The 24,964-nt window shown below is 37.7% G+C and overlaps 2 protein-coding genes across 2 annotated transcripts in view; one reads left to right on the top strand and one right to left on the bottom strand.

Moving 5' to 3' along the window:
- Positions 1-18,637, bottom strand: part of LOC107562528 (SHC SH2 domain-binding protein 1-like) — a 28,567-nt gene extending 9,930 nt beyond the window's left edge. Inside the window, exons 1-11 of the mRNA XM_016247157.1 lie at positions 18,324-18,637; positions 17,902-18,093; positions 17,703-17,818; positions 17,370-17,582; positions 16,165-16,373; positions 13,008-13,023; positions 12,685-12,805; positions 6,731-6,862; positions 4,718-4,836; positions 4,376-4,462; positions 3,537-3,678 (exon numbers count right to left, since the gene is read on the bottom strand). Of these exons, the coding sequence (XP_016102643.1) occupies positions 3,537-3,678; positions 4,376-4,462; positions 4,718-4,836; positions 6,731-6,862; positions 12,685-12,805; positions 13,008-13,023; positions 16,165-16,373; positions 17,370-17,582; positions 17,703-17,818; positions 17,902-18,093; positions 18,324-18,501 (1,525 nt within the window). The 5' untranslated portion in view covers positions 18,502-18,637. The remainder of the gene's footprint in view (positions 1-3,536; positions 3,679-4,375; positions 4,463-4,717; positions 4,837-6,730; positions 6,863-12,684; positions 12,806-13,007; positions 13,024-16,164; positions 16,374-17,369; positions 17,583-17,702; positions 17,819-17,901; positions 18,094-18,323) is intronic.
- Positions 18,638-19,167: 530 nt separating this feature from the next.
- Positions 19,168-24,214, top strand: LOC107562538 (ribonuclease P protein subunit p29-like). Its single transcript, XM_016247173.1, has 7 exons — positions 19,168-19,296; positions 19,502-19,554; positions 19,847-20,070; positions 20,206-20,283; positions 20,407-20,468; positions 21,738-21,839; positions 22,588-24,214. The coding sequence occupies exons 1-7, from the start codon at positions 19,290-19,292 to the stop codon at positions 22,722-22,724; spliced, it is 663 nt and encodes a 220-aa protein (XP_016102659.1). The 5' UTR covers positions 19,168-19,289; the 3' UTR covers positions 22,725-24,214.
- The last annotated feature ends 750 nt before the right edge of the window (positions 24,215-24,964 follow it).

Genomic DNA, 24,964 nt, shown 5'->3' with positions numbered 1-24,964 from the left:
AACAGATTCTGAATTATCCTAACCAACACCCAAACAAAAACATGCACTTTCTTTTCATGTAAGAGAGGTATTTCAATGCAGAACAGAAAGTCAGTATGTCAATACAGTGCAATGCAATGCCCAGACAAAGGCAGACGGTGAGATGCGGAAACAAAGGAATCCGAGAGAGAAGTAGGGTCTACTTTTATTTTGAAGCTGAGATGCCTTCTGCTGAGCATAATTCAGAAATTAAGCACACTGCATTCACAGCTGCCTTTCATTGAATGTCAAGCGTATTTCCATTCTTCCATTTTCTCAAAATGGAGCTGGCTAAGAAAGGGGATAAAAGCCAATCCTGCTGAAGAAAAGTACCGTGGGATGGCAGTCATTACAGACAGGCCTTCCAACAGACCCAGGGGGGCATTTTTAACAATTTTATGCAAGCGAATATATTTTTTACAGATATTACAGCAGGAGAAAGTAGAGCACTTTTCGCATTGTCGGACTGAGTCCTGCGGGTTCCTTCACAAGCTATATATATATATATATATATATATATATATATATATATATATTTAATAAATAAATCAAGCTATATATATATATATATATATATATATATATATATATATATATATATAGACGTTTGGCATATGTACAGAACCATTTACAGTAATGGGGAGACTGGTCGTGGCCTATTTAATTTATGGCAAAGAAGATAAGATGTGTGAAAGCAAAAAGCATCAAGGTTACACTATTCCCCGTACAAGAAACCAAGAAAATGCAGCAGACAAAAAAATTTTATAAAAAAATCAGCTCTAACATGGAGGCCCTGGACACATGAATGTATTATTTATGAATGAATGAATGAATGAATGATGCATTTATATAGCGCCTTTATTGTGTATTGTTTTACAAAGCGCTTTACAATCATTTGGGGGGTCTCTCCTCAACCACCACCAATGTGCAGCATCCACTTGAATGATGTGCCAGCTACAGGTGTAGAGGAGAGAGAGTCATAGAGCCAATCAAGTGGATGGGGATTATTAGGAGGCCATGATTGACAAAGGCCAGGGTGGTAATTTGGCCAGGACACCGGGGTTACACCCCTACTCTTTACGAGAAGTGCCATGGGATATTTAATGACCACAGAGAGTCAGGACCTCGGTTTAACGTCTCATCCGAAAGACGGTGCTTTTTTTGTCAGTATAGTGTTCCAGTCACTACACTGGGGCGTTAGGACCCACACAGACCACAGGGTGAGCACCCCCTGCTGGTAGTGCTGGGCTGTATGGCCAAAAATTTATATCACGGTATTTTTCAAAATTATACCGGTTTCACAGTACAAGACGGTATTTTTTTTTCATGCATGATCGGGTGTTAACCATATTTTCTTCTGATTGAGAGAGGAAATAATGCAGTATATTGACTTAGAATGCCCTATTTTACGGTCATGATGAGTGAATAATGTCAAAAAATACCACACTAAATAGTGACTAAACATGACCCCTTTTAATACATGTTAACCAGGAGTCACTCTCATTTATAATCGCGGCATCGTCTGATAAAATCAACATGCATCTACACTAAAGAGCGGATATGCGGTTGTTTTGGCTATATTACTTTGTCTCACGCAGCGCACTGCCTGCGTCTGAGTGACTAAAAAAACAACAAACAAAAAAGTGCATGTGATATTAACAGACGAACTATATTATATATATAATATTTATAATTCCAAACAATCAGTAAGCGACAGGTGCTAGGAAACGCTGTTTTGTACTAATTTATTGACGAGTCGGCTGCGGTGCGGCCAACTGAATGAGCTGCTTCTCTGTCGCTCACTGCACAGAAAAGACGCAGAGAGAGGTGACACTTCTCCGGGAAAGTCAGACCTCGCGTTTGCGGGACAGCACTGGTGAAATCTTCCAACTGAACCATAGCTAAGGTTTATACAAAAAAGTCGCTAGGCTTGTCAGTATGAATATTCTATGTAAAAAATCCGCTAAAAGGGTCTGAAAGTTGCTACATCTAGTGCTAAAGTCGCGCTCGTGTGTGTGAGACGTGGGAGCTGATGGCAGGGGGCGGTGGATATTTGTGGTGGTCAATGTGGATTTTGTGGATGAGTCCTTCTGTCATCACGTTCTATTAGTTCTACAGCTTCAGTTTCGGATTGCTTAGTAACACATACAGCTGTTCCCTCATCACAGTGTAACACCCCTTTCAAACAGTGTCGCGTTCCGAACGTTGTTTAAGTGACATATACTGGTATTGAGGTATTTTCAAAATTCATATCATAAAAAAAATAAAAACCGGTATTCGGTATGAACCGGTATACCGCCCAGCACTACCTGCTGGCCTCACTAACACCTCTTTCAACAGCAACCTAGTTTTCCCAGGAGGTCTCCCATCCAGGTACTGACCAGGCTCAACCCTGCTTAGCTTCAGTGGGCAACCAGTCATGGGCTGCAGGGTGATATGGCTGTGGCTTATGTACTGTATTATTTGCAAGCTCAAGCACATTTTTATATTTCCCAATAAACTGCAAAAAAATTCAGCATAAATAACATGCATTACCCTTTTATTTCACTCTATTTTAGAGTTAATAATAAATAATCCTTTTATTATAAAAAAAATAAATAAATAAATATATATATATCTATCTCATATGAGTCATCTCTGAAGCCATGCAGTTGATTTGGTTTACGAATTGGACTGGTCACTGACCAATGTTCCAGTCGCAGTGATTCTCGGGTTAACAGCTGACTGACAGCAATATTATCAGTAAATAACCATTTTAATGCATTATTTCAACTCATTTAATGCAACTCTTACTGATAATTATGTTATGGCTGATAACAAATAAATGTGGGGTTCACTAAGCCCTGGGGGTTAGTGAGGGAACTGCAGGGGGTTTGTGATTTGATGAATACTAGGGTCATATGACTATTAATTGGCACCTGTAAACCACGAACATGCAAATGAGTAAAATTATTGAATTTATTAAAATCTCAGGGGGTACTTCAAGAAAACATTTGTCAAAGGCGTTCAACTTAAAAAAATTAATAAATTATGGTACGGTATTAAAAATACTTATTTTAACATATTTAACATGTATTATTTATTAGCATTTTCAAAGAATAAACATTACATTAAAAAAATTACAGATTAAAAAAATATCAGCTAATAACTGAAACATAACCAGTTTATTATGAATCTTTTAGTGTTTTGTCATTTTTGAGCTTGACAAGCTGTTCACTATTAACAGTTGTTATATGAAAAGAGCTTTGTGAAGATCCTTTAAAACTGTCATTCTGTGTTCCGCTGATAAAAAAAAAAAAAAACAATAAGTAACATAATACTTTAGAACCGAAATATCCGATTTTTGGTGAATAATCCCTATAACGCATGCAGTACAAAACCTAGAGATGTTAGCATTTCTACTTCTTGAGTTGTTTCAAGATAAGCGCCATTAATGAACTAGCCGGTGTTAATTTGAGAACATGCCCTGCTGATGGTGAACTGAGGTGGCAGAAGCAGACAGAAGAAGAAAAGGGCACCTGCGGCATTGGGCTCTGCGAGAAGATCCTCCACGGCAGCATCACCTGGCTTCACCAAGATAACACCGTAGCCCTGATTGTTGTGGATCACGTTATTCACCATGGTGATTTTAGGCATGGCGTCCAACTCGTCTGCAAAATCCTGCCAAAGGGGAAGCAGGGGATGGTAAACATGCAGCATGCCTACACAAATGAACATGTGCACGCACATGCTCACATCTCTTTCTGGCCTAAGCAAAGGGAGGAAGAATAAAAGACTGAGGTTGGGAAGGCGCAGCATGTACACAAATGCACAAAGCTTTAGGAAGGTAGATAAAATCGAATTATTCCGCTAGAGTTAATTATGGAAAAATCCTTTTGGGATGCTGCTACCTGTGTGAGAATCTAATTTGCTCTCAGGTGAAAGACTAACACTGACTTGAGCTGAAGTATTATGCGATGACTTTCTCAAGACACACTTTCTCAAATGTGTCAAATCCACAAAGATTCATGTCTACAACTCCAGGGTGCTCACTGGCTTTTCTAAGATGTCCTCTGAACTGTGAGAGCGTGCTGACCTCTGGTGACACAGCTTAAAGCTATTACCATCAAAGACGCCCTACAGTGGTCAGTGAAGTCCCACTCCACTAACACACTAAAGAGGCCAACTTCCCTGGAGGTCTTCTAAATGCATTAATTCACTAGATCATTAATACGATACTAAGACAGCTCTAAAGTGCGGCTCTGTTGGATCAGGTAAGATACTTGCTGTTGCCTGGGCAACAATTAGCCGTAACCAGGAGCCAGACGGGCTAATTTATAGGTGTTTAGAAGAGCCGAAGCTCATCCATCTTCCTCACCTTAATCAGGATCCCCTCCTTGCAGTGATGGATGCCATTGCCCTCCAGACTGCATACACTCCCAGGGTAGATCTCCACACCGGCACCCTGAAGCGAGCACACAGCGACCATCAGAATGATAATGGTATTGGTCAATGAAGAAGGGGCTATTTAGTGAAACGGCTGGTGGTAAATCAGTCTAAGAATGCTTCTGGCAAGACCTTACTCATCTGGATTTCATACTGTAATAACTACTGCAAAGAATAGATGACAGAGCAATACATTTAAATGATAATACTCATTTCATGAGTAAAGAAGTCATCTTATAATTTAAGTGAGGTACCGTGTGCTAGTGCAGCTTACCTTGGAGCCATACAGGTCGCACATGTTCATGCCGAGCTGGGCCGCCGATCGCACAATCACACCTGTGGTCTCACACTGCATCACACAATTTTCCATTTCCAGCTTCCCCTGGCGAACACCTGATGAAAGATAAAGGGTGCCAAATCGAAAATACATTGGAGGACGGCGGCAGGACATGCAAGGAGGAAAGGTCACATATAAAGATATAGAATAGTGCTACGCTACATTGAATATTCACAATACAAAATAACATTAACGGTATTCACAATGATTTTTATGTGACTACTCTGTTTCCAAAATTAGATCAGTCATCCAGATTTCTGGATATGTAAGCGTTAAAACAGATAACATCTTTTATTTAAAGTTTTATTTATATTGGTGAACCACTTCAAACTGTTTTGAATAGTCCCTTTCACACAGAGATTCCAGAAAATACACGGATATGTCCCATGATTTGTCCTGGGATGGTTTGATTTTGGTTCATTCACACTGCCAGTGATTTTCCGGAATCTGTGCGTGCGTTCACACACATCCCGTAAAGATCCTGTAAAGACACATGACATTAGGATATGATGTGTAATGTGGCGCGTACCGTTTCACTAAGCTTGCGAACGATCTCAGCTTCAGCGCGGATAGTAAGGAGCTCCCTGATCTCTGCTTCATTCCAGTTTGCACATATTTTTTCGTTGTGAACGTTGATCTGCCTTCAAAACACCCGGTAAAAGAGTCACACGATAACGTGCGTCATCACTACGACACACCCTTTACGGCATTGGTTCTGGCTTTTGTTCACACAGGCCTCATCCCGGGACTGATCCCGGAAATATAACTAGTTCTCCATCTCGGGACGTGTTTGCGTTCACACAGAAGGCACTCCAGCAATTTTCCAGAATCAACACGCTGTGTGAAAGGGGCTAATGACTGAAAATTTTGATTAGCAATTATATATATATATATATATATATATATATATATATATATATCATTAAAAATAATAATAAACAATTCACAGAAACCCCTTTCTGTATTGTTTATGTTTAAAAATATTTTCAGTATAGATCTATGTGGGTAATCTACTGCTGTTCTTTGACAAAAAATTGTTATAATGGTGAAAACATCCTATGGTTTAAAAGTTTAGGGTCAGTAGGATGTTTTTAATGTTTTTGAAAGACGTTTCATATGCTCACCAAGGCTGCATTTATTTGATCAAAAAAATAGTAAAAACAGTAATATTGTGAAATATTATTTCAGTTTAAAATTACTTTTTCTATTTTAATGTGCTTTAAAATGTAATGTGCTTCTGTGATGCAAAGCTGAATTTTCAGGAGCAATATGCAGATTTCTGCAAATATTCTCGATTTAAAAAAAAAACTTTTTTTTATTAGAAAGATCAAAATAACAGCAAATAGAAGCTTTTGTAACAATGTAAAAGTCATTACTGTCCCTTTTAAACAATTGAATGCATCCTTGCTGAATAAAAATATAAATTTTCTTTCAAATAAAGAAATAATTCGGCTATAATGACTGGTCAAAATGGTGATTAAAAGTCCCTTTTAAGCAGAACAAATTCACAGATGGAGATTCTTATTAAAAAAAAAAAAGTCTGAAAAATAGTGTCAAACTTTTTTTTCCTTATTTATATTGTCCAGCCATAATACAATAGGGAACATATTGTTTTGGAAGCAAGCAGGATATCCGGTGGATAATAAGCCTGTTACTCTGACCAGATCAGAAATCCCACAGGAAGCAAACCTTTAGTGAAGCTGCACAGGGATACAGATTTAAAGTCTCCCTAGGCTAGGCATGCCAGAACAGCTCACCAATGAAATGACAAGGAAAACAAAAGATGACTTGTTACTGTGAGGCCAAATGAATGTCTGAGCAAAAGCAGCATGCATGTCTGTTATCTGTTGAATATACTGCTGTCCATTCAACAGCAGCAGTCCCTCAAGACTCTTCGACAAACAGCTGGAAAGGGGGGAAAGAGGCCGGACAATTTTCTTTGAAACTCACACAAGATGCCTTCAATGGCGTCGCGCTGTATGAACTTTAGATTTGAGAGTTTGACATTTGCTCCTGTTGACTCCACAAAAGTGTCACCCTTGTTACGCTTCTCGATCACCACCTCGTCCGGCAGACCGTATCCTGAGGGAAGACGGGGAGAGAAATGGCTCTAAAAAAAAAGTGCTTTCATGACCAACCCTCACATATTAGGCAAACACTTTTCATCCAAAGCACCTTACAAAAAGCAAAAAACTTATTTTACTAAATAAAATATGCTAAAATAATCACTGCATGGATGTTTAATGTTGTTTATGCCTCTTTTAACCCTTAAATGCATGAATGTTTCGCCAATCATTATTACATATTCGGGTCTTTAGCGACCCGGACCTATATATCCAGCACGGATGGACCTCTAACTGCTGCAATAGCAAAAAAAAATTCTTGATATTTTAAGAACAATTACAGAAGAATAAAATAAAGCATATTTTGTTTCCTTTTTGAAACTTAAAAGGGTTCAATTTTTTATCCTTAAAAGGGATTTTACGATCGCCGTCATCATCCGAGTGCACTTCCACAGTACATTCAGCATCTGCCTCATATTCACGAGCTCAGCCATATTCTCAAAACTATCGTTTTCAATGACTTCATATTCAATATTTTGATCACTGGCAGCTTATTCACCACATCCAGCATCAAATGGCAGTGACATTTATATTTCATTGCATATAGTAATTGCTCTGCAGTAAAGCCATTCAAACCAGTTCAATTTTTGCTGATGATATTCGTTTGTTTTATGCCTGCGGTAATTATGAGTGAAACATCACGTCATCATTGTGTATCAAACAGTGCCACCTTGAGGAAAAAAGATGCATTGCACAAATTGAGTCATCAGATATGTAAATATAGTCGTGCAGGAAAAAATACTTAGACATATACAAACTAGAGATCGACCGATATGGGTTTTTCTATAGCCGATGCCGATGTTTAGAGGTCAGGGTCAGCCGATGGCCGATATGTGCTGCCGATTTTTAGGGCCGATATCTTGAAGTTTTCCCCTTCATTTGCATGCTAAAATGTCACACTAATAATAAATGGATGGACAACAGCACAGAGTGAAATTCTCCGACTCCGATACAGGAAAAATAAAACAGAACTTATAACATTGGGGCTAATATGTTAGCAAGCAAGCTGCTGATAGTTTTCGACAACAGTCCTTAAAGTTAACTGCAAGTAAGCGAACCTTTAACCAGCTGTAGCATTATGCCAGTTCCCGACGGTTCTATGCTATTCGTTTTTTCTTTCACTAAGTGAAGCAACACTTCATAGTTTACTAGTAATATATAGTAAATATATGGCCATAGGACTTTGAAATATCAGAATTTAAGCCTTGCCTTTATCTCCCAGGACTGTGGTTGAATTTTCCAAAAGTTTTGGCTTGGGGTCCTTCACATGCGACAGCAGCACTTTCCACCGCACCAATAACACGGGGCTGCCCGCGGACGTGCCTGACTTTAAATCGGCGCTACTAAACATGGATATCGGCCGATGCCGATATATTAAAAACTGACAAATATCGGCCCGATATATCGGTCGACCTCTAATACAAACCTCGGGTCTTTAGCGACACTATACACTTTTTACAACAAATTAATCTGAAAACTGGCGTTCTTTTATATTTGACTATTTCTTTTCTATATTTTACTATTTGTTTATAATGAATAGATTGAGGAACACTAAGAAAGTGGATGTCTAACTTTAAAACATGAAGGAGGGAGAGGGTAGAGAATGATGGCCCAGGTCGCTAAAGAGCTAAAAGGGTTAAATAACACAAACACTCTAAAATAACCTTGTTATAAAACAGGCCGGTAATAGCATAGTTTCACCATTAACAAGAACCAGTTAAATTTGCACTCTTTGAATAAAACATTTCCTGAACCTGCATGACAAAAAAACGCAGAAAGGACATTGACAGGCCCTTAACCCTGATAGATCACTGTCATTTACCACTAGGCCTACCATCCAGCAAAGAGCATCTCATTACAGAAAAAGCCTCTCCATAAAGGACCTAATTCTCTATGGAAATTAGACCGTCTCTCAGTCTTGACGCATGGTTTCCGAGTAACAATGTGGCTAAATGACCATCAACAAGTGTGTTGAGTTTATAGCAGCTGGCAGACAGATGACTGAGAGGTCAGCTTAGCACCATCTCAGTTTGAGATAGTGGTGGCAGGTCAGCGAGAGCAGCGGTTCAAAGCCGCAGAGTTTGACAGCCCGGCTTCATTACACACTGCTCTTTGACAGATGGTCCTGAAGCAGGTTTCTCCCAGACTTTTCTAACAATGCCCAGATGAACTTGAGCACTCTGGTCAGCTCTCACACACTTCTTTCAAATGCCAAAGGCTGAATATAGACCAATAAGGTCACAGCACCATCCTCACTTCTACATGTGCAGGTAACAACAGTGGATTTGCTGGAAGATCTCACCGACCGTAATTGACAGCAGTGGGACGATTTGAATTGGAAAAACACAATCACAGACCGTACTTCCTGCACTCCAAAATGCAACACCGTTGCATGTCTCAATGACTCACTTTACATATAAAAAAACATGCAAAACTATTTAGAGCTCCTTCAAATAATCTTGGCGATAAAGCTGTAGCCTGAGACAGAGGCATGTCTGACGTTTTCGCTAAATACTATCAAAGACCTTTAGTGTGGGGAGCCGAGTTCTTTTATACTAATCTGGCAGTGGTCTAATTGAGTTGCTCTTCTCCTGTAGTAGAGCCAGCAGCCGCCTGTGCGTTATCTCCTCTTTCAGGGCTTCCCTGACGCTGCAGGAGGGACTGCCAAGCACACAAAACCTCCATATTTAAACCGCATCCTCCAGGCCTACTTTCCGCTTCCTCATTTGACTTCATCGCTATCTGACTTTGCAGGTTGTCCATTTGCATAAAGAGACTCGACCCTGACCCCATGCTCTCTCTGCTTGCCTGCCTCCACATTCCTCATGCATTCATTTCCACCCCGTTGAGGCCCCCTGCCCCCCCCCCCCCCCCCCATCATTGAAAGGTGGTTATTGCGCCATCAAGCTCAATTACCTCGGCAGGCTTTCTAATATCACGCACCGACTGCGGTGTTCATTTTATACACATCCAGGGAATCATTTTGACAAACAAGGCCCGGTGCCAGACTATTGACTTAGTGTTATGAAGCATGCTGTATCACAAAGTGTTATTAAAGGGAAAAGAATAGTACAAAATACAGGTGATTTCCACTGAGTTTTAGATGGAGCTGGATGAAATAAATAAATAAATAAAGGAAGTACCTTCCAAATCAATCAGATGATAAAGGTCAATGTCTCTACATCAGTGTTTCCCAACCGGGGTGCCGTCTGTCGAGAGCAGTGGTGCAGTGTAAAAAATAATTTTTTTATATTTTTTAATGCTAAAATGTTCAAAAAAGCATATATTATATAATATCCATTTCTGATGTCGCCAATAATTAGAGATGCACCGAATTTCGGCTGCCGAAAATTAGTTCACCGCTCAGGTTTCACTTTCACGTGGTGTGACGCTCTGCGTATTATCCGCTCTATGCGTGTGCACCCCGCTCAGTCGCTCCACTCGTATACCGTTTATGCGAATCGGAACAGCAAAGTCCACTCAAAAATTGAGCCGACAGGAAACATCGATGTAGTACAGTAACAGTGTGTTGTAACATGGTGTGGTATATGGTCAACTCTGGTAACGCTGCCCTCTCATTCATTGATCTGCTAACCGCATGTTATGCTCACGTGTTCTGATAATAATTGCTTTCTAGGACTAAACATTATTTGGATAAATGGTAAAAAAAAAAATATTTTAATCTCTTAACCCTACTGTTAGACCTACCTGAAAAACTATAAAGCAATTTATTTAATTCGAAGGCCTGTCGTTATTTTTTATTTGTGCTATCATTATTAATTTCTTTATTTGTTCTTATTTTATTACTGACTGCTTGCCAGTCAGCTTGATTTCAAACTTTGAATTGAATAAAAAACATCTCGTGCTACTGCACCAAAATTACCCCACTGTAAAATAAAAAAAACACTGAGTGAGCAAAAATTTGTGAGATAGCTAGTTATAATGGTAATTAAATAATGTTTGCATATGTATAAAAGCCTACATTAAAATCTGTCATATAAATTGGTCTCTTCATTAGAAATTAGCCTACTGATTGCCACCATTGATGGACATTTTTTTAATATTAAAAATATCTGTATGACATTATATTCTGCAGTTCTTCCCTGTTGTACCGAATATCTATACTTTTCAAATTATCATATCGAAGGTAGAAATTCAAATATTGTGACAAAATTAATTTTGTAGGGTTCCACAAGTTTCTTAAAATTTCCAAAGGGTGCCGCGACTAAAAAAAAAAAAGGTTGGGAAACACTGCTCTACATCACTGCAGCTAAAACTGGCCAAACAATTTAGACACCACTAATGTCACTAGTGTTAAGAGGAAAGTTACTTTTTAAAATAATGCATTACAATATTGCATTACTTCATAAAACATAAACTAATTGGGTTACTCTTTATGGAAAGTAATGCAATACGTTACTTTTGAGTTACTTTTTATCACTTGGCCTGAGCGTGTTTATTTGTTTTTATCAAACGGATAGTTCCGGTCCTTGATTCTGATTGGCTGAGCCATGTTCGAAGCTGTTGTAAATTACTCTACAAACATACACCTTTGTTTATGTTTGTGTTACTCTGCAACCACTTTGTTGCAACCACAACTAATTCTGAGGAACTACATTGTTTGGTGGAAGAATAATGTTTTTTTATTATTATCATTACACTTTATTTGCTCCGTTTTCTTTTGTGAAACCTTACTACATATATGGAATAACCGTTTTAAGTGGTTATTCACTTCACCGCTTCGCATCGTGACTAACAATGCCCCTTAGCTGTTATAAATTCACTGTAAACCACAGCTTCTTGGGGCTTATTGCTTTATTAAATAACAAAACCCCGAAAGTTATACTTTGGCAACTGTAAAGGCCCTTTTACACCATAAGTGAAATTAATAAGCCTCCGGCTAAAGGAAATCTCTCTCCCTCTGCACCTCACTCCCAATTTCTCTCAATATGGGACATGAGAGGTGTCAGTGAATAAATGGAAAAACAAAGTAACTTGCATTACTTATTTGAAAAAGTAACTCAATATTTTGTTGTAAATTTAAAAGTAATGCATTACTTCACTTGTAAAAAAAACGTGTTACTTGTAATGCGTTACCCCCAACACTGAATGTCACTAATGTTTAAAGGTATAGTTCATCCATAAATTACATTTTGCATTGTTCTCACACAAGGCAAATCATATGGATTTGTAATATTTGTGATGAGTCATAAGAATTACTCATTACATTTTTTTAAATATATTTTTGGAGATTCATTTTTCAGGGAACAAAGAAAGTCATTCAGGTTTGGAACAAAATAAAACGGAGTAAAGAATTTTAATTTTAACCCTCCTGCTGTGTTAATAAAACGCATGTTTCATTTGTGTTAGGGGTCAAATTGACATCACAAAAATAGATGCACAGACACAAAATAAAAACATTAGTTTGACAGACTAGCAATTGAGATCCAAAAAAAAATTTAACTACCAAACACACTTTTTTTTTTACTGTGAAAGTCAAATAGATGAAGAAACAAAATTATCCTTGGATAATTCAGAAGACAAGTCTGCCTAAATTTCTTATATATTTGGTATTTTATAGTTTTCAGTTTTTAACCTGACTCTTTTCTGTTTTTCAAAATGATTTTTACATGGAAACCAATGAGGATCAATTTGAGCCCTAACATCATTGTAGGCACAAAGTGTTATGAATCCTATGACACCAACTCTGCATGTCAACAATTGTCAGGTCAAAAGGAGGTCAGTTCAGACATAAGTGCACACAATGAGTCATGTGATTACCTTCAACCTCGATGGAGTCAACAATACTGATGGAGCTGGTGATGCTGTAAAGGCCAGGGCATACAATGACCACATCCCCCTCATAGCACGCACTGACCGCAAGCACTGGGTCACTGTGAAACTGGGATCAGAACACACACCACATTAGTACTACAACTCAAATCATCTTCGTCCTGAAGTAAAACCAACAAAAACTGATTTTCAAATCAGTGAGCGGGGAAGAAAAAAAACAAAAAAAAAACACAAAAATGTAAGTGAATACATCTCTGTGGGGTTGAGTAGAGGCATCCGATCACACACATCTGCACCCTTTTAACAAGTACTTGAGGGATAAACTGGCTCACAGAACAAGAGAGATCAAACATGAGCTAGTGCATGAACAGTGCTTTAACAAATCTTTACAAATCCTGCATCACAGCACCTTGAGGCATTAGTGATCAGACCGTCCTAACAACTTTCCGCACAAACAGCTCTTTAATCTTACCATCCGAACAGAAGATGGGAGAGGCGAGCGAGCACATGTGAGATTTTACTGGCAAAATTATTCACCGAGTCCTACCAGTCATAAAATTATACTAGCACGAGTGAAATCGTTGATTAGATTTTTTTTCTAGTAATTCATGCAAAAGGAGGCCCAACCAAGTATTGAGTACACGTAAAGTAAATGAACATACTTTCCAGAAGGCGAACAATTCACTAAATTATTTTTTTATTGGTCTTATGAATCAGGTGTTTTTTAGCAAACTCCATGCGGGCTTTCATGTGTCTTGCACTGAGGAGAGGCTTCCGTCGGGCCACTCTGCCCTAAAGCCCCGACTGGTGGAGGGCTGCAGTGATGGTTGACTTTCTACAACTTTCTCCCATCTCCCGACTGCATCTCTGGAGCTCAGCCACAGTGATCTTTGGGTTCTTCTTTACCTCTCTCACCAAGGCTCTTCTCCCCCGATAGCTCAGTTTGCCGGACGGCCAGCTCTAGGAAGGGTTCTGGTCGTCCCAAACGTCTTCCATTTAAGGATTATGGAGGCCACTGTGGAACTCTTGATGCAGTAATTCAGGCAAAAGGAGGCCCAACCAAGTATTGAGTACACGTACAGTAAATGAACATACTTTCCAGAAGGCGAACAATTCACTAAATTATTTTTTTTATTGTATGTATGTATGTATATATATATATATATATATACACACACACACACACACTACCGCTCAAAAGTTTGGGATCAGTAAGACTTGTAATGTTTTTTTTTTGTTTTTTTTAAAGAAGTCTCTTATGATCATCAAGGCTGCATTTGTTTGATCAAAAATACAGAAAAAAAAAACGTAATCTTGCAAGATGTTATTACAATATAAAATTAAGGTTTTTATCTTAATATACTTAAAAATATAATTTATTTTTGTGATGCAAAGCTGAATTTCCATCAGCCATTACTCCAGTATAAAGTGTCACATGATCATTCCGAATTCATTCTAATATGCTGATTTATGAATAGAATTATCAATGTTGGCAACAGTTGTGCAGCCAAATATTTTTTGGGGGAAACGGCGATACTTCTTCAGGATTCTTTGATGAATAAAAAGTAAAAAAGAATGGCATTTATTCAAAATATAAATCTTTTCTAACAATATAAATCTTTGCTTAAATTTAACAAAAAATCCTTGCTGAATAAAAGTTTTAATTTCTTTCAAAAAAATAATAAAAATGTACAGACCCCAAACTTTTGAACGGTAGTGTATATTGTTAGAAAAGATTTCTATTTTAAATAAATGGTCTTGTTTTTAACTTTTTATTCATCACAGAAATAAATTACATTTTAAAGTATATTAAAATAGAATCCATTATTTTATATTGTAATAACATTTTTCAAGATTAGAAAACACACTAAATGCGCACACGCACTAGTCTAGGCTTCACGTAATGCATGCGTGCGCTCTGTAGGGATGTTTTGAATGGTTTTTGCAAAATACTCGATAATGTCAAATCGCACATCGTTAAAACAACAATTACGATATTATCGCAGACGATATATATCGCACACCCCTAGCGCCTTCACGAAATGGCGGCGGCAACAACAATACTACAGTGAGAATAAAAGTTACGCCTTCTTTCTTTGCGTGAACATTTGGGCCGCGTTATGCAAATCTTCCCACAGAGTGACGTAGACATGTGGGGGCGTGTTAGAACGAGTCGTTTTAGGTAGGCATGGTTGACTCTTAACTTTTATAAAGACTTTAGTCTTTGCAACTTCACAGATCTTCTTTATGCACCAAGAGCTTGTAACACTCCAAAGAGAAAGGAAAACTTGAAATCGCATCATATGACCCCTTTAAAAAACTTTTTTCTCAAAGTCTTACTGATCCCAAACTTTTGAGCAGTAGTGTACATATACACACACATATATATAAAGAACTTGATATTATTTTCAGCATGGATGATGCATAAAATGTAGTAAAGATATTTAGAAAGCTATAAACTATTTCGAATGCCAAGTTCAAAAGAACAGCATGTATTCAAAGAAGCCTGGGGAAAAAATTAACACAGCTTCCACAAAAATATTAACCTCTTTCAACATACACAATAATACATGAAGAAAGAAATGTTTCCTGCGCACCAAATCAGCAGCATATTTAAAAAAAATCGCGTTATGCAAATCTTCCCACATAGTGATGTAGACATGTGGGGGCGTGTTAGAACGAGTCGTTTTAGGTAGGCGTGGTTGACTCTTAACTTTTATAAAGACTTTAGTCTTTGCAACTTCACAGATCTTCTTTATGCACCAAGAGCTTGTAACACTCCAAAGAGAAAGGAAAACTTGAAATCGCATCATATGACCCCTTTAAAAAACTTTTTTCTCAAAGTCTTACTGATCCCAAACTTTTGAGCAGTAGTGTACATATACACACACATACATATAAAGAACTTGATATTATTTTCAGCATGGATGATGCATAAAATGTAGTAAAGATATTTAGAAAGCTATAAACTATTTCTATTTCGAATGCCAAGTTCAAAAGAACAGCATGTATTCAAAGAAGCCTGCGGAAAAAATTAACACAGCTTCCACAAAAATATTAACCTCTTTCAACATACACAATAATACATGAAGAAAGAAATGTTTCCTGAGCACCAAATCAGCAGCATATTAAAAAAAAAATTTAAAAGATCATGTGACACAGTAGACTGGAGTAATGGCTGCTGAAAATTCAGCTTTGCCATCACAAGAATAAAATACTTTATATTAAAATAGAAAACGGTTATATTAAATTGCACATATTTCACAATATTACTGTATTTTTGGTCAAACAGACCTTTCAAATGTAGTATGTGTATATATGTATTTCAAACTAATTTTCAGATTTACTCATTTATAAATACTACCATTGTTCATTGTTATTTCGTGTTCGTTGGACTACCAACATAAACTGAATAGCACGGCTGCTTCAAAATAGGAAAAATATATACCTTTAAAATGGTTAACTAACCTGAGGTGCTCCAGGGCCAAAGCAGTCTGATCAAAGTCCCTGGATTCATCATAGACAACCGAGAGCTCCAGAAGAGGCACTTTATGAAGTGTAGCCTCCAGCAGGACCTTCATGGACTCTTCAGTAAGATCGCAGCCTCTGGTCTCACACTCCATCGGCAGCACCAGCTCCACCTTTGCCTTGAGCTCCTTACAATCGACATCAACAACCTACAACAGCAACCCTCAGCTTAATAATAATAATTCCCTTGTGCAGATGCTTCAATCATAAGCATTAACTTATCATGTTTTAACTGTAAATACCCAAAAAGCATGTTATAATGAACTTACTTCAACCAGCACATCAAACACATCCGTGTGCCATATGGCTTGCCAATCACATGGCTCCACTATCTTCTCCGTAGACATGTGGGGGCGTGTTAGAACGAGTCGTTTTAGGTAGGCGTGGTTGACTCTTAACTTTTATAAAGACTTTAGTCTTTGCAACTTCACAGATCTTCTTTATGCACCAAGAGCTTGTAACACTCCAAAGAGAAAGGAAAACTTGAAATCGCATCATATGACCCCTTTAAAAAACTTTTTTCTCAAAGTCTTACTGATCCCAAACTTTTGAGCAGTAGTGTACATATACACACACATATATATAAAGAACTTGATATTATTTTCAGCATGGATGATGCATAAAATGTAGTAAAGATATTTAGAAAGCTATAAACTATTTCTATTTCGAATGCCAAGTTCAAAAGAACAGCATGTATTCAAAGAAGCCTGGGGAAAAAATTAACACAGCTTCCACAAAAATATTAACCTCTTTCAACATACACAATAATACATGAAGAAAGAAATGTTTCCTGAGCACCAAATCAGCAGCATATTAAAAAAAAAATTTAAAAGATCATGTGACACAGTAGACTGGAGTAATGGCTGCTGAAAATTCAGCTTTGCCATCACAAGAATAAAATACTTTATATTAAAATAGAAAACGGTTATATTAAATTGCACATATTTCACAATATTACTATATTTTTGGTCAGACCTTTCAAATGTAGTATGTGTATATATGTATTTCAAACTAATTTTCAGATTTACTCATTTATAAATACTACCATTGTTCATTGTTATTTCGTGTTCGTTGGTCTACCAACATAAACTGAATAGCACGGCTGCTTCAAAATAGGAAAAATATATACCTTTAAAATGGTTAACTAACCTGAGGTGCTCCAGGGCCAAAGCAGTCTGATCAAAGTCCCTGGATTCATCATAGACAACCGAGAGCTCCAGAAGAGGCACTTTATGAAGTGTAGCCTCCAGCAGGACCTTCATGGACTCTTCAGTAAGATCGCAGCCTCTGGTCTCACACTCCATCGGCAGCACCAGCTCCACCTTTGCCTTGAGCTCCTTACAATCGACATCAACAACCTACAACAGCAACCCTCAGCTTAATAATAATAATTCCCTTGTGCAGATGCTTCAATCATAAGCATTAACTTATCATGTTTTAACTGTAAATACCCAAAAAGCATGTTATAATGAACTTACTTCAACCAGCACATCAAACACATCCGTGTGCCATATGGCTTGCCAATCACATGGCTCCACTATCTTCTCCAGGTACTCGGCCGTGAAGGCTTCTACTTCAGATGTTTTACAGTCACCTGTCAAACAATTCAGGTTTAAAAACACACTTATTAACTCGTCTGCTGTTGTGGGTGTCTGTCAGAAGTGTTTGGATGGTTACCAAGCACGTAATCTTGATATGCTTTGAATCTCTCATAGTACAGAAGATGGTCTGTCTGGAAGGTGTCCGGCACTTTTCCATTTGCTGGCCTCTCTGCTCGCTGCAGATGAGTACATGGCCTCTCATCACTATTCAGATAATGGGTGCCACTGTCATCATCATCTTCTTCTTCTTCTTTGGTCCGAAATAAATCTGAAAACAATATACATCTCATCAGCAATGCCAGTTCAATAAAGTGGCCTACAGACAATTTGGTATTATCAGGACAATTTGATATTTAATTAATTAAAAAACAGCAATGTCAAAGTCAAAAGTGTGACATTAGATTCATATTTGTATTTAATGGGAGTGAATGACATACAAAGTAAGTTAATTTGATATAAAGGAAAAGGTCACACAGAAATCACAGAAACATCACAAACCTTTAGAAAGCCGGCTGTGGTTTGGTCTGATCTCACTACAGACGGTCTCGGTCTGGCCTTCTGTCTGCTGGTTGACATTATGGTCTTCGCTGGTCAGTTTGATGGTGATTTCTACGCTGTTTTCTGTCTCGGCGTTTCTCACCTCCTCCGGCATTGAGCACACAAGCTCCCCAGACATCACTGAAGCTTAAAACTTTACTCTAGCTAAAGTAAACGAGGGACAGGTATGAATAAAAGTGTTTAGTTAACCAAGTCATCAACTAACTGTCGGTCTCCTCCCTTCACTTGTATTTTCAAACGCTGCCTGGGCGGAGCCGAAGAGCCCAATAAAGCGACGGCGCGGAGCAAACCGACACACTCTTAAAGAGACACTGCACACTTGTTAACAAGCTATGGTTATGACTGGATCTTATCTCTTGTGACAGATCTGTCGCTACTATCTTTGTTTCATCGTGACTTTATAGCGGATAGAGAGGGAGAAGTACAACATACTGCAGCATATATATTTTTTGAATATATAAAATATTTTAACTAACGTTAGTGAATTTGAGTGCACGTTTAGCCTTAGACTAACATGCATATAAATGTATCTGCATACTTTATTATTGTGCTCGCATGGCAAGTAATTAAAATAATCTATTGATATTGATTCAGAGAGTCATATACTTGTACATTTGAACGCATTTCAAAACATTGCTGAAATTTAGCTTTGTGACTATATCTTTCTTAGGTTAAGGTTAGCTTGATTTTGTATTCATTCATTCATTCATTCATTCATTTATTATATGAGAAACAAATCATCTTCTCGGTATTATTTATTGTTATTTTAGCCTGAAAATCTGTGTTGAATGATGCCGTGCTCGATTACTCCTGTCTGACTCGGAATCGGTGATCAACTCGTCTGTCCTGTCAGCACGTGTGATTTCAGAGCAGCGGTGTTTTTATGGATCCTGTGTGTTTTGAACTATGGAAAGTAAGTTTGGTGATGAGTTTGTATTGCTCGCAATCCGACTAACATTATGTTGTTTAATAAGTTGTGTAGCGATCGTCTTGGATCCTGTGTCCATGCTAAACTCAACATTACTCACTCTTTGCCAAAAGAGAACAAAATGAACAACATATGTATGGTTCCTAACACTTTTTTGTTTGTTTTTTACTCACTCTTTTTACTTTCTCAGGTGTGGTGCAATCCCGAATCCCATCTGAGCAAAGCGATATTTTGGGAGTTGAGGTGACTCGCTTCGATTATCAGTAGCATTAGTTTCCTAATTCGTGCAGTTCCATCGTGTAGAAATATTGGTAATTCTCTTAAATCTGCATCTATGTAAAGTGTTACCGAGTCTAGTTCTTTTTATATTGGGGATCTCTGAATGGCCTGAGGCTGAAGGTCTGCTTAGGGGCTCCCTGGATCTGTAAAGATTTGAAATCATGGAACAGTCCAATAATGCAGATGAACTCGCACTGAATGATGTACAGAAACTTTACAAACTTGTCGATATGTTGCTGAATGTTGTTTTTTACAGTCTCAACATGGAACGGCTGCGGATGCTTTGACCAAAGCATTCCTAAAGAATAGCCTTCCCCAAATGAAGGATGGACACATTGAGGAAATGATGTTGCACAAGGCAGTGGTACTGGAATATAAAAGACCGACGAAGAAGAAGGGAAAGACAAGAAAGGCCAAGGGACTGAATGCCAAAGAAAGAAGACAGCTTAAAATATTCCAGCTCAAACCTGAACATCAAAAGTATTTATTAGATGTTTCATTTCAAATCAACGTTTATACTCTCTTTCACACTGTAGTATTGTATCATGCACTATATTACGTCAGTAAAAGTCACTAAAATCACTCATGCATCTTTGTCTGTGGTTATGATTGTAGGTATGAACTCTTCTTGCCTCTGCATGAGCTATGGAAACAGTACATTGTGGATCTATGTAATGGATTGAAACCAGGAAGGTAAGATGTGTGTCATAATTTCAGGAAGATGCTCTTCAGAATTTCTGGCTTTTTGGGGTGTAATTTCATTTCCAGTCTTGCTAACGCTCCATGAGTGTGCTGCCTGTTTCTTTTTGGATACAGCAACCCACAGATGATCCAGCAGAAGTTCTTGAAAGCTGATTTCCATGGTGCTGTCTTAACAGGTACAACGTCATGCACATTTAAAGGGGTCATATGATGCGATTTCAAGTTTTCCTTTCTCTTTGGAGTGTTACAAGCTCTTGGTGCATAAAGAAGATCTGTGAAGTTGCAAAGACTAAAGTCTCGAATCCAAAGAGATATTCTTTATAAAAGGTCAACCACGCCCCCCTAAAACAGCTCGTTCTAACACTCCCCCACATGTCTACGTCACTATGTGGAAATATTAGCATAATGTCGCCCAAATGTGCACGCAAAGAAAGAAGGCGTGGTTTCAGGGACAGCAGTAGTGTTGATGCAGCCATGTCAGGGAGACGCTGTGTTTCAGTGCGAAAAGCACTTTATTTGGCCTTCCGGAAGTAGATGCAATTAGGAATCATTGGTTAAGATTTATTTACAACAGAACAGCACAACCCAGATGTTCGAATTTGTGCAACGCATTTTATGGACAACAGTTTTTTTTTACCTAGAAGAGTACAAGGCTGGCTGTGCACAAAGGCTATTTCTAAAAATAAAAAAAGTGTCAATTCCGACTTTGCTATGACAATCTGGCGCTTCTAAATCAGCGACTGTAAGTATGTTTTGTTATTAGTTTAAGTATTTGCTATTGATTGTTCATATGCTAAGTTTTGTGCAGCGCAGATTAACGCGTCGTGTGTGTGTGTGTGTGTGTGTGTGTGTGTGTGTGTGTGTGAGGGGAACAGGGTCACATCACAGGAGAGTGAACTGCCTGTCAGAAATCATAGCATGTCAGCTGTCTTAACCGCGGCTTGTGTACTGCATCATCACTGTGTCTGTCACGCGACTCTGTTGCCCTTTCAGGCTTGAACTGATGGTAAAACTAACAACATTATTAACTGTCTTGATATTTACTATGAAAGCTGAAGCTAGCGATTATGGTAAGGGGCGTTACATTTCCGACACGTGCTTGTGGTGTTCGGCCAATCACAATGCACTGGGTCAGCTGGCCAATCAGAGCAGACTGCACTTGTTAAAGGAGGGGGCTTTGTTGAAAACGGTTAGTTTGAGAGAGGCGGGGCATAGAGGGCCTACAATAATGTGTTTTTTTTTTACATTAAAGCATGTCAACATATTTTGTTACACCAAATACACAAAATAATGATTTTTAAAATAGCATCATAAGACCCCTTTAAAAATGTCTGTGCACAAAGGAACACTTTTTTTTTTTTTTTTGCTTTAGCAGCAGTATATCCGGATTTTCGAAATAATGCATGTAGTGGAACCTCATGTTCGCTCATCTCTTTTCCTTGTAGTTGTCCGATCAAAATGCCCCTCATATGTGGGTCTAACTGGCATCTTGGTACAGGAACTGAAGCACGTCTTCAAAATCATTACAAAAGAGGACAAACTAAAAGGTATGTGTGTAAATATAGATTATTTTTACAGGTTTCACATCATTTCACTACTGTAAGTGAGGATGTCAGTACTCAAAGATGCCAAACCAAGCTTTTGTCTAGAGGAAGGTGGAGCCAGTGAGTGCAAAAAAAAAGAAATATGAGAAATTAGCAGTTGACTATAAAGTTTTTACTGTGGCTTTATGCATTGTGGTAATCATGTCAAAATAACATCATGTAAAATTGTATTATTTTATCATTGTCCAGACTAAGGGTGTCGCAGTATACTAGTATTGAGGACAACCCTGATATTTCAAATCACTTCATTCAAAAATGACAATTTACACATTTATTACAAGTAACTCTCTGGTTGACATGTCAAAGATTAATTTGATTGATAGCATTCTATAGATATCACAATAATATCATTATCATGAATTTGTTGTTGGCCATGATAATAGTGCAGTGACAATCTGATATTGTGACAGCCCTATTCCAAACCGAAAGTGAGTCCTCTCCCTGTCACGAAAACACTTCTAACTTCTTCCTCATCACAGTCATTAACCACCTTTCAGAACCCCTTGTGCCAAATGAACCTGAGAACAAAGTCTTGTCAAAATATATTGTGTGGAAAGATCTGTTCTTCCATTTTGTTTGACCGTTGATTCACTTTAACCTCTCAAACAGTGTTGCTCAGTCATTGTAGAGCATATGTTCTTCTTTAATTCCCTTTGAATATTGACATTTCCCCTACTCTCTTTTTCTTCAGTTATACCGAAGAGGAATAGTGTGTTCAGTGTGGAGATCGGTGATTTCGTAACGCACATCTATGGCAGCAAGTTTGAACTGCGCTCTAGTGAGCGGTCGGCAAAGAAATTCAAAGTAAAAGGAACTATTGACTTGTAATGGGAAGTTTTAAACATCATGTCAGCTTTAACTGTTGGCTCATACTGGGGAATTAAGAGACAACATTTAATCATTATGGATTTCTTAGCTGCTTCCTCTTTATTTATTTTTTTATGCTTTAAATCTGACCTGGCTTGAAACTACAGTATATTGGGCATTTAGGAAAAGTAGTAGTTTTTGATTGTCCACCAGGAGGAGCCCTTTTTGGAAGAGAAGAGAGGAAGAATGAAGAATTTTAACCTCCTCAGTTCTCTCTCTCTCTCTCTCTCGCTCTCTCTCTCTCATCCCTGGTTCCTGTCACTTCATTTTTATACAAGGTTCCCACAAACTCTTTATTTATGACCTTAGTATATCCTCAAAGGTAGTCAGCACTGCTAATGCTAAAAATAAAAAATACTACCAATAAATATCATACTTCCCTAAGAACATCTTAAAAAATCTTTTGTTAATGTTGTGTTACACGGTATGATAGCAGATCCACAATAATACAATAGTACAATCATTTAAGCCAAGTACTGTTAAAAGCAGTGTTTTCAGACTTGTACTTGAACAAGCACCACTTCAGATCTCCAGTTCAAACGGCACTAAGTAAAATTGGAACAAGTTATGTTGTTTTGTTTCACTGAAGTATATGTTGTGATATTTGCCTGCTTACAAAACAAGGATTTTTTTTTCCCACCGTGAAACAGGGCCTGATACTTAGTCAAGGTTTTTTCCTTGTTGGGTGACTCATAAACGCCTCTTCCTGTAATGGCAGGGAAATCCATCCTTCCTATACAAGACACAGAACAGGTTTTCTAATGAAATATGTAAGAGTTTCTGTTTATTGCTTAGTGCTAAATATCAAATAATGTCGATTTTTTTAATTTTTTTATTCTGAGAGCATAGTACATATTTTGAACAGTTTGAGTTAAAGGAAGCTGAGAAACATTGACTGCTTATGTACTGAAATATGACAACCATGGATGTTACCATTCTTGCAGTTAAACATAAAGTCTATTCATCATTCTGCTGCGCAATGTCTTTTATGAGAAAAGAGGTGCCTTACATTTATATGTTGTCTCCTCTGAAATCACTGTGTCAGTGTTGCATCATATGGATCCTCCATATACTTCCTCTAAATCACTTTTTTTATTTCTACAAGAAACATTATAGCCTATTAACTGTCACACATAAAGTTTCAGATTGTGCTGTGCATTAAACGGATAGACCTTGCTCATAAAACAAGCCTGTTGTTTACAGTCACTTTGCAGAAATGTCTGTCCAAAAACTCGTTTGGCTGGTTTCGGCATCCGACTGGTTTAAGGGTCAAAGTTCTGTTGTTGTTTTGACTCTATTGCTTAGAAAATCAGATAATAGAGTTCTCTGCTATCTAATCCGATACTGTTTATCAGAGAAACAACAAATATAGACTTAATTGTTCACTTCACGTCATTCGAGGTGTGTATGAATAAAAAAAAAAAATCATCATATAGTTATTTGAAAAAGACCACATTCATTTACAATAAAATCTGAACAGGAATTTTAGATGGAATGAATCATGCTTGTAGTTTTCCACTTCATTTCTGCTTTATTTGTCTTGGTTGGGCAACAGAATGACTGTGATGTGGAATATAAATGAAACAGCTGGGACACAAGCGCACATGTACAGGATTGTAATTATTTCTAATATAGATTTTTAATATACCGTACCATAAAAATGGCTTCCATATCTACGTGGCAGCCTCGTGCAGAATGTAGTAGTTGTTGTTTTGACAGTTTTATGTGTTAAGTTTCATGCATCACTATTTTACTGTTAAAAGCTAAAAGTATTCTGGATTTTTTAGTTCTTTATCTACAGCATCTAAATCTACCCCCCTTTTTTTCAGTATACCTTGTGTATTTTTTTAGCCAGCTGTTAAGTATCTCAATATCTATGTTCCTTAGTTTTCCACATTGCCTGTTGAAATTATCCAGTTGCCCTTAATTTCCACTTATTCAAGCAAATAGTTTCCCCCTCTTTAGTGTTATGTGTAAAAGTGATATATCCTTCCCTGTTACAGGTATGAGGAACATATCTGTTTTTATGTTGTTGCTTTGAAGTCTTGTCAGTGACTCTTCTAGGACAGGAGTTATGCTTGAGTGTTATTTTAGTATTGCTATTAAAGTATTTATTCAAATCATAGCTTTTTACATTTTCAGTTCCCATCTTAATTTTAGTTTGAGTGATTTTTATGATGTGCTTTTTGTTTCTATTTGGA

The sequence above is a fragment of the Sinocyclocheilus grahami genome, unplaced genomic scaffold, assembly GCF_001515645.1.
Source record: "Sinocyclocheilus grahami isolate Dianchi unplaced genomic scaffold, SAMN03320097.WGS_v1.1 scaffold827.1, whole genome shotgun sequence".
Lineage (NCBI taxonomy): Eukaryota > Metazoa > Chordata > Actinopteri > Cypriniformes > Cyprinidae > Sinocyclocheilus > Sinocyclocheilus grahami.
This window is presented reverse-complemented; position numbering and strand designations above follow the sequence as displayed.

Coding starts and splice junctions, on each gene's coding strand:
- LOC107562538 (XM_016247173.1), top strand. Junction 19,555..19,846: donor GCGATATTTTGGGAGTTGAG/GTGACTCGCTTC, acceptor TGTTTTTTACAG/TCTCAACATGGAACGGCTGC. Junction 20,284..20,406: donor AATGGATTGAAACCAGGAAG/GTAAGATGTGTG, acceptor TTTTGGATACAG/CAACCCACAGATGATCCAGC.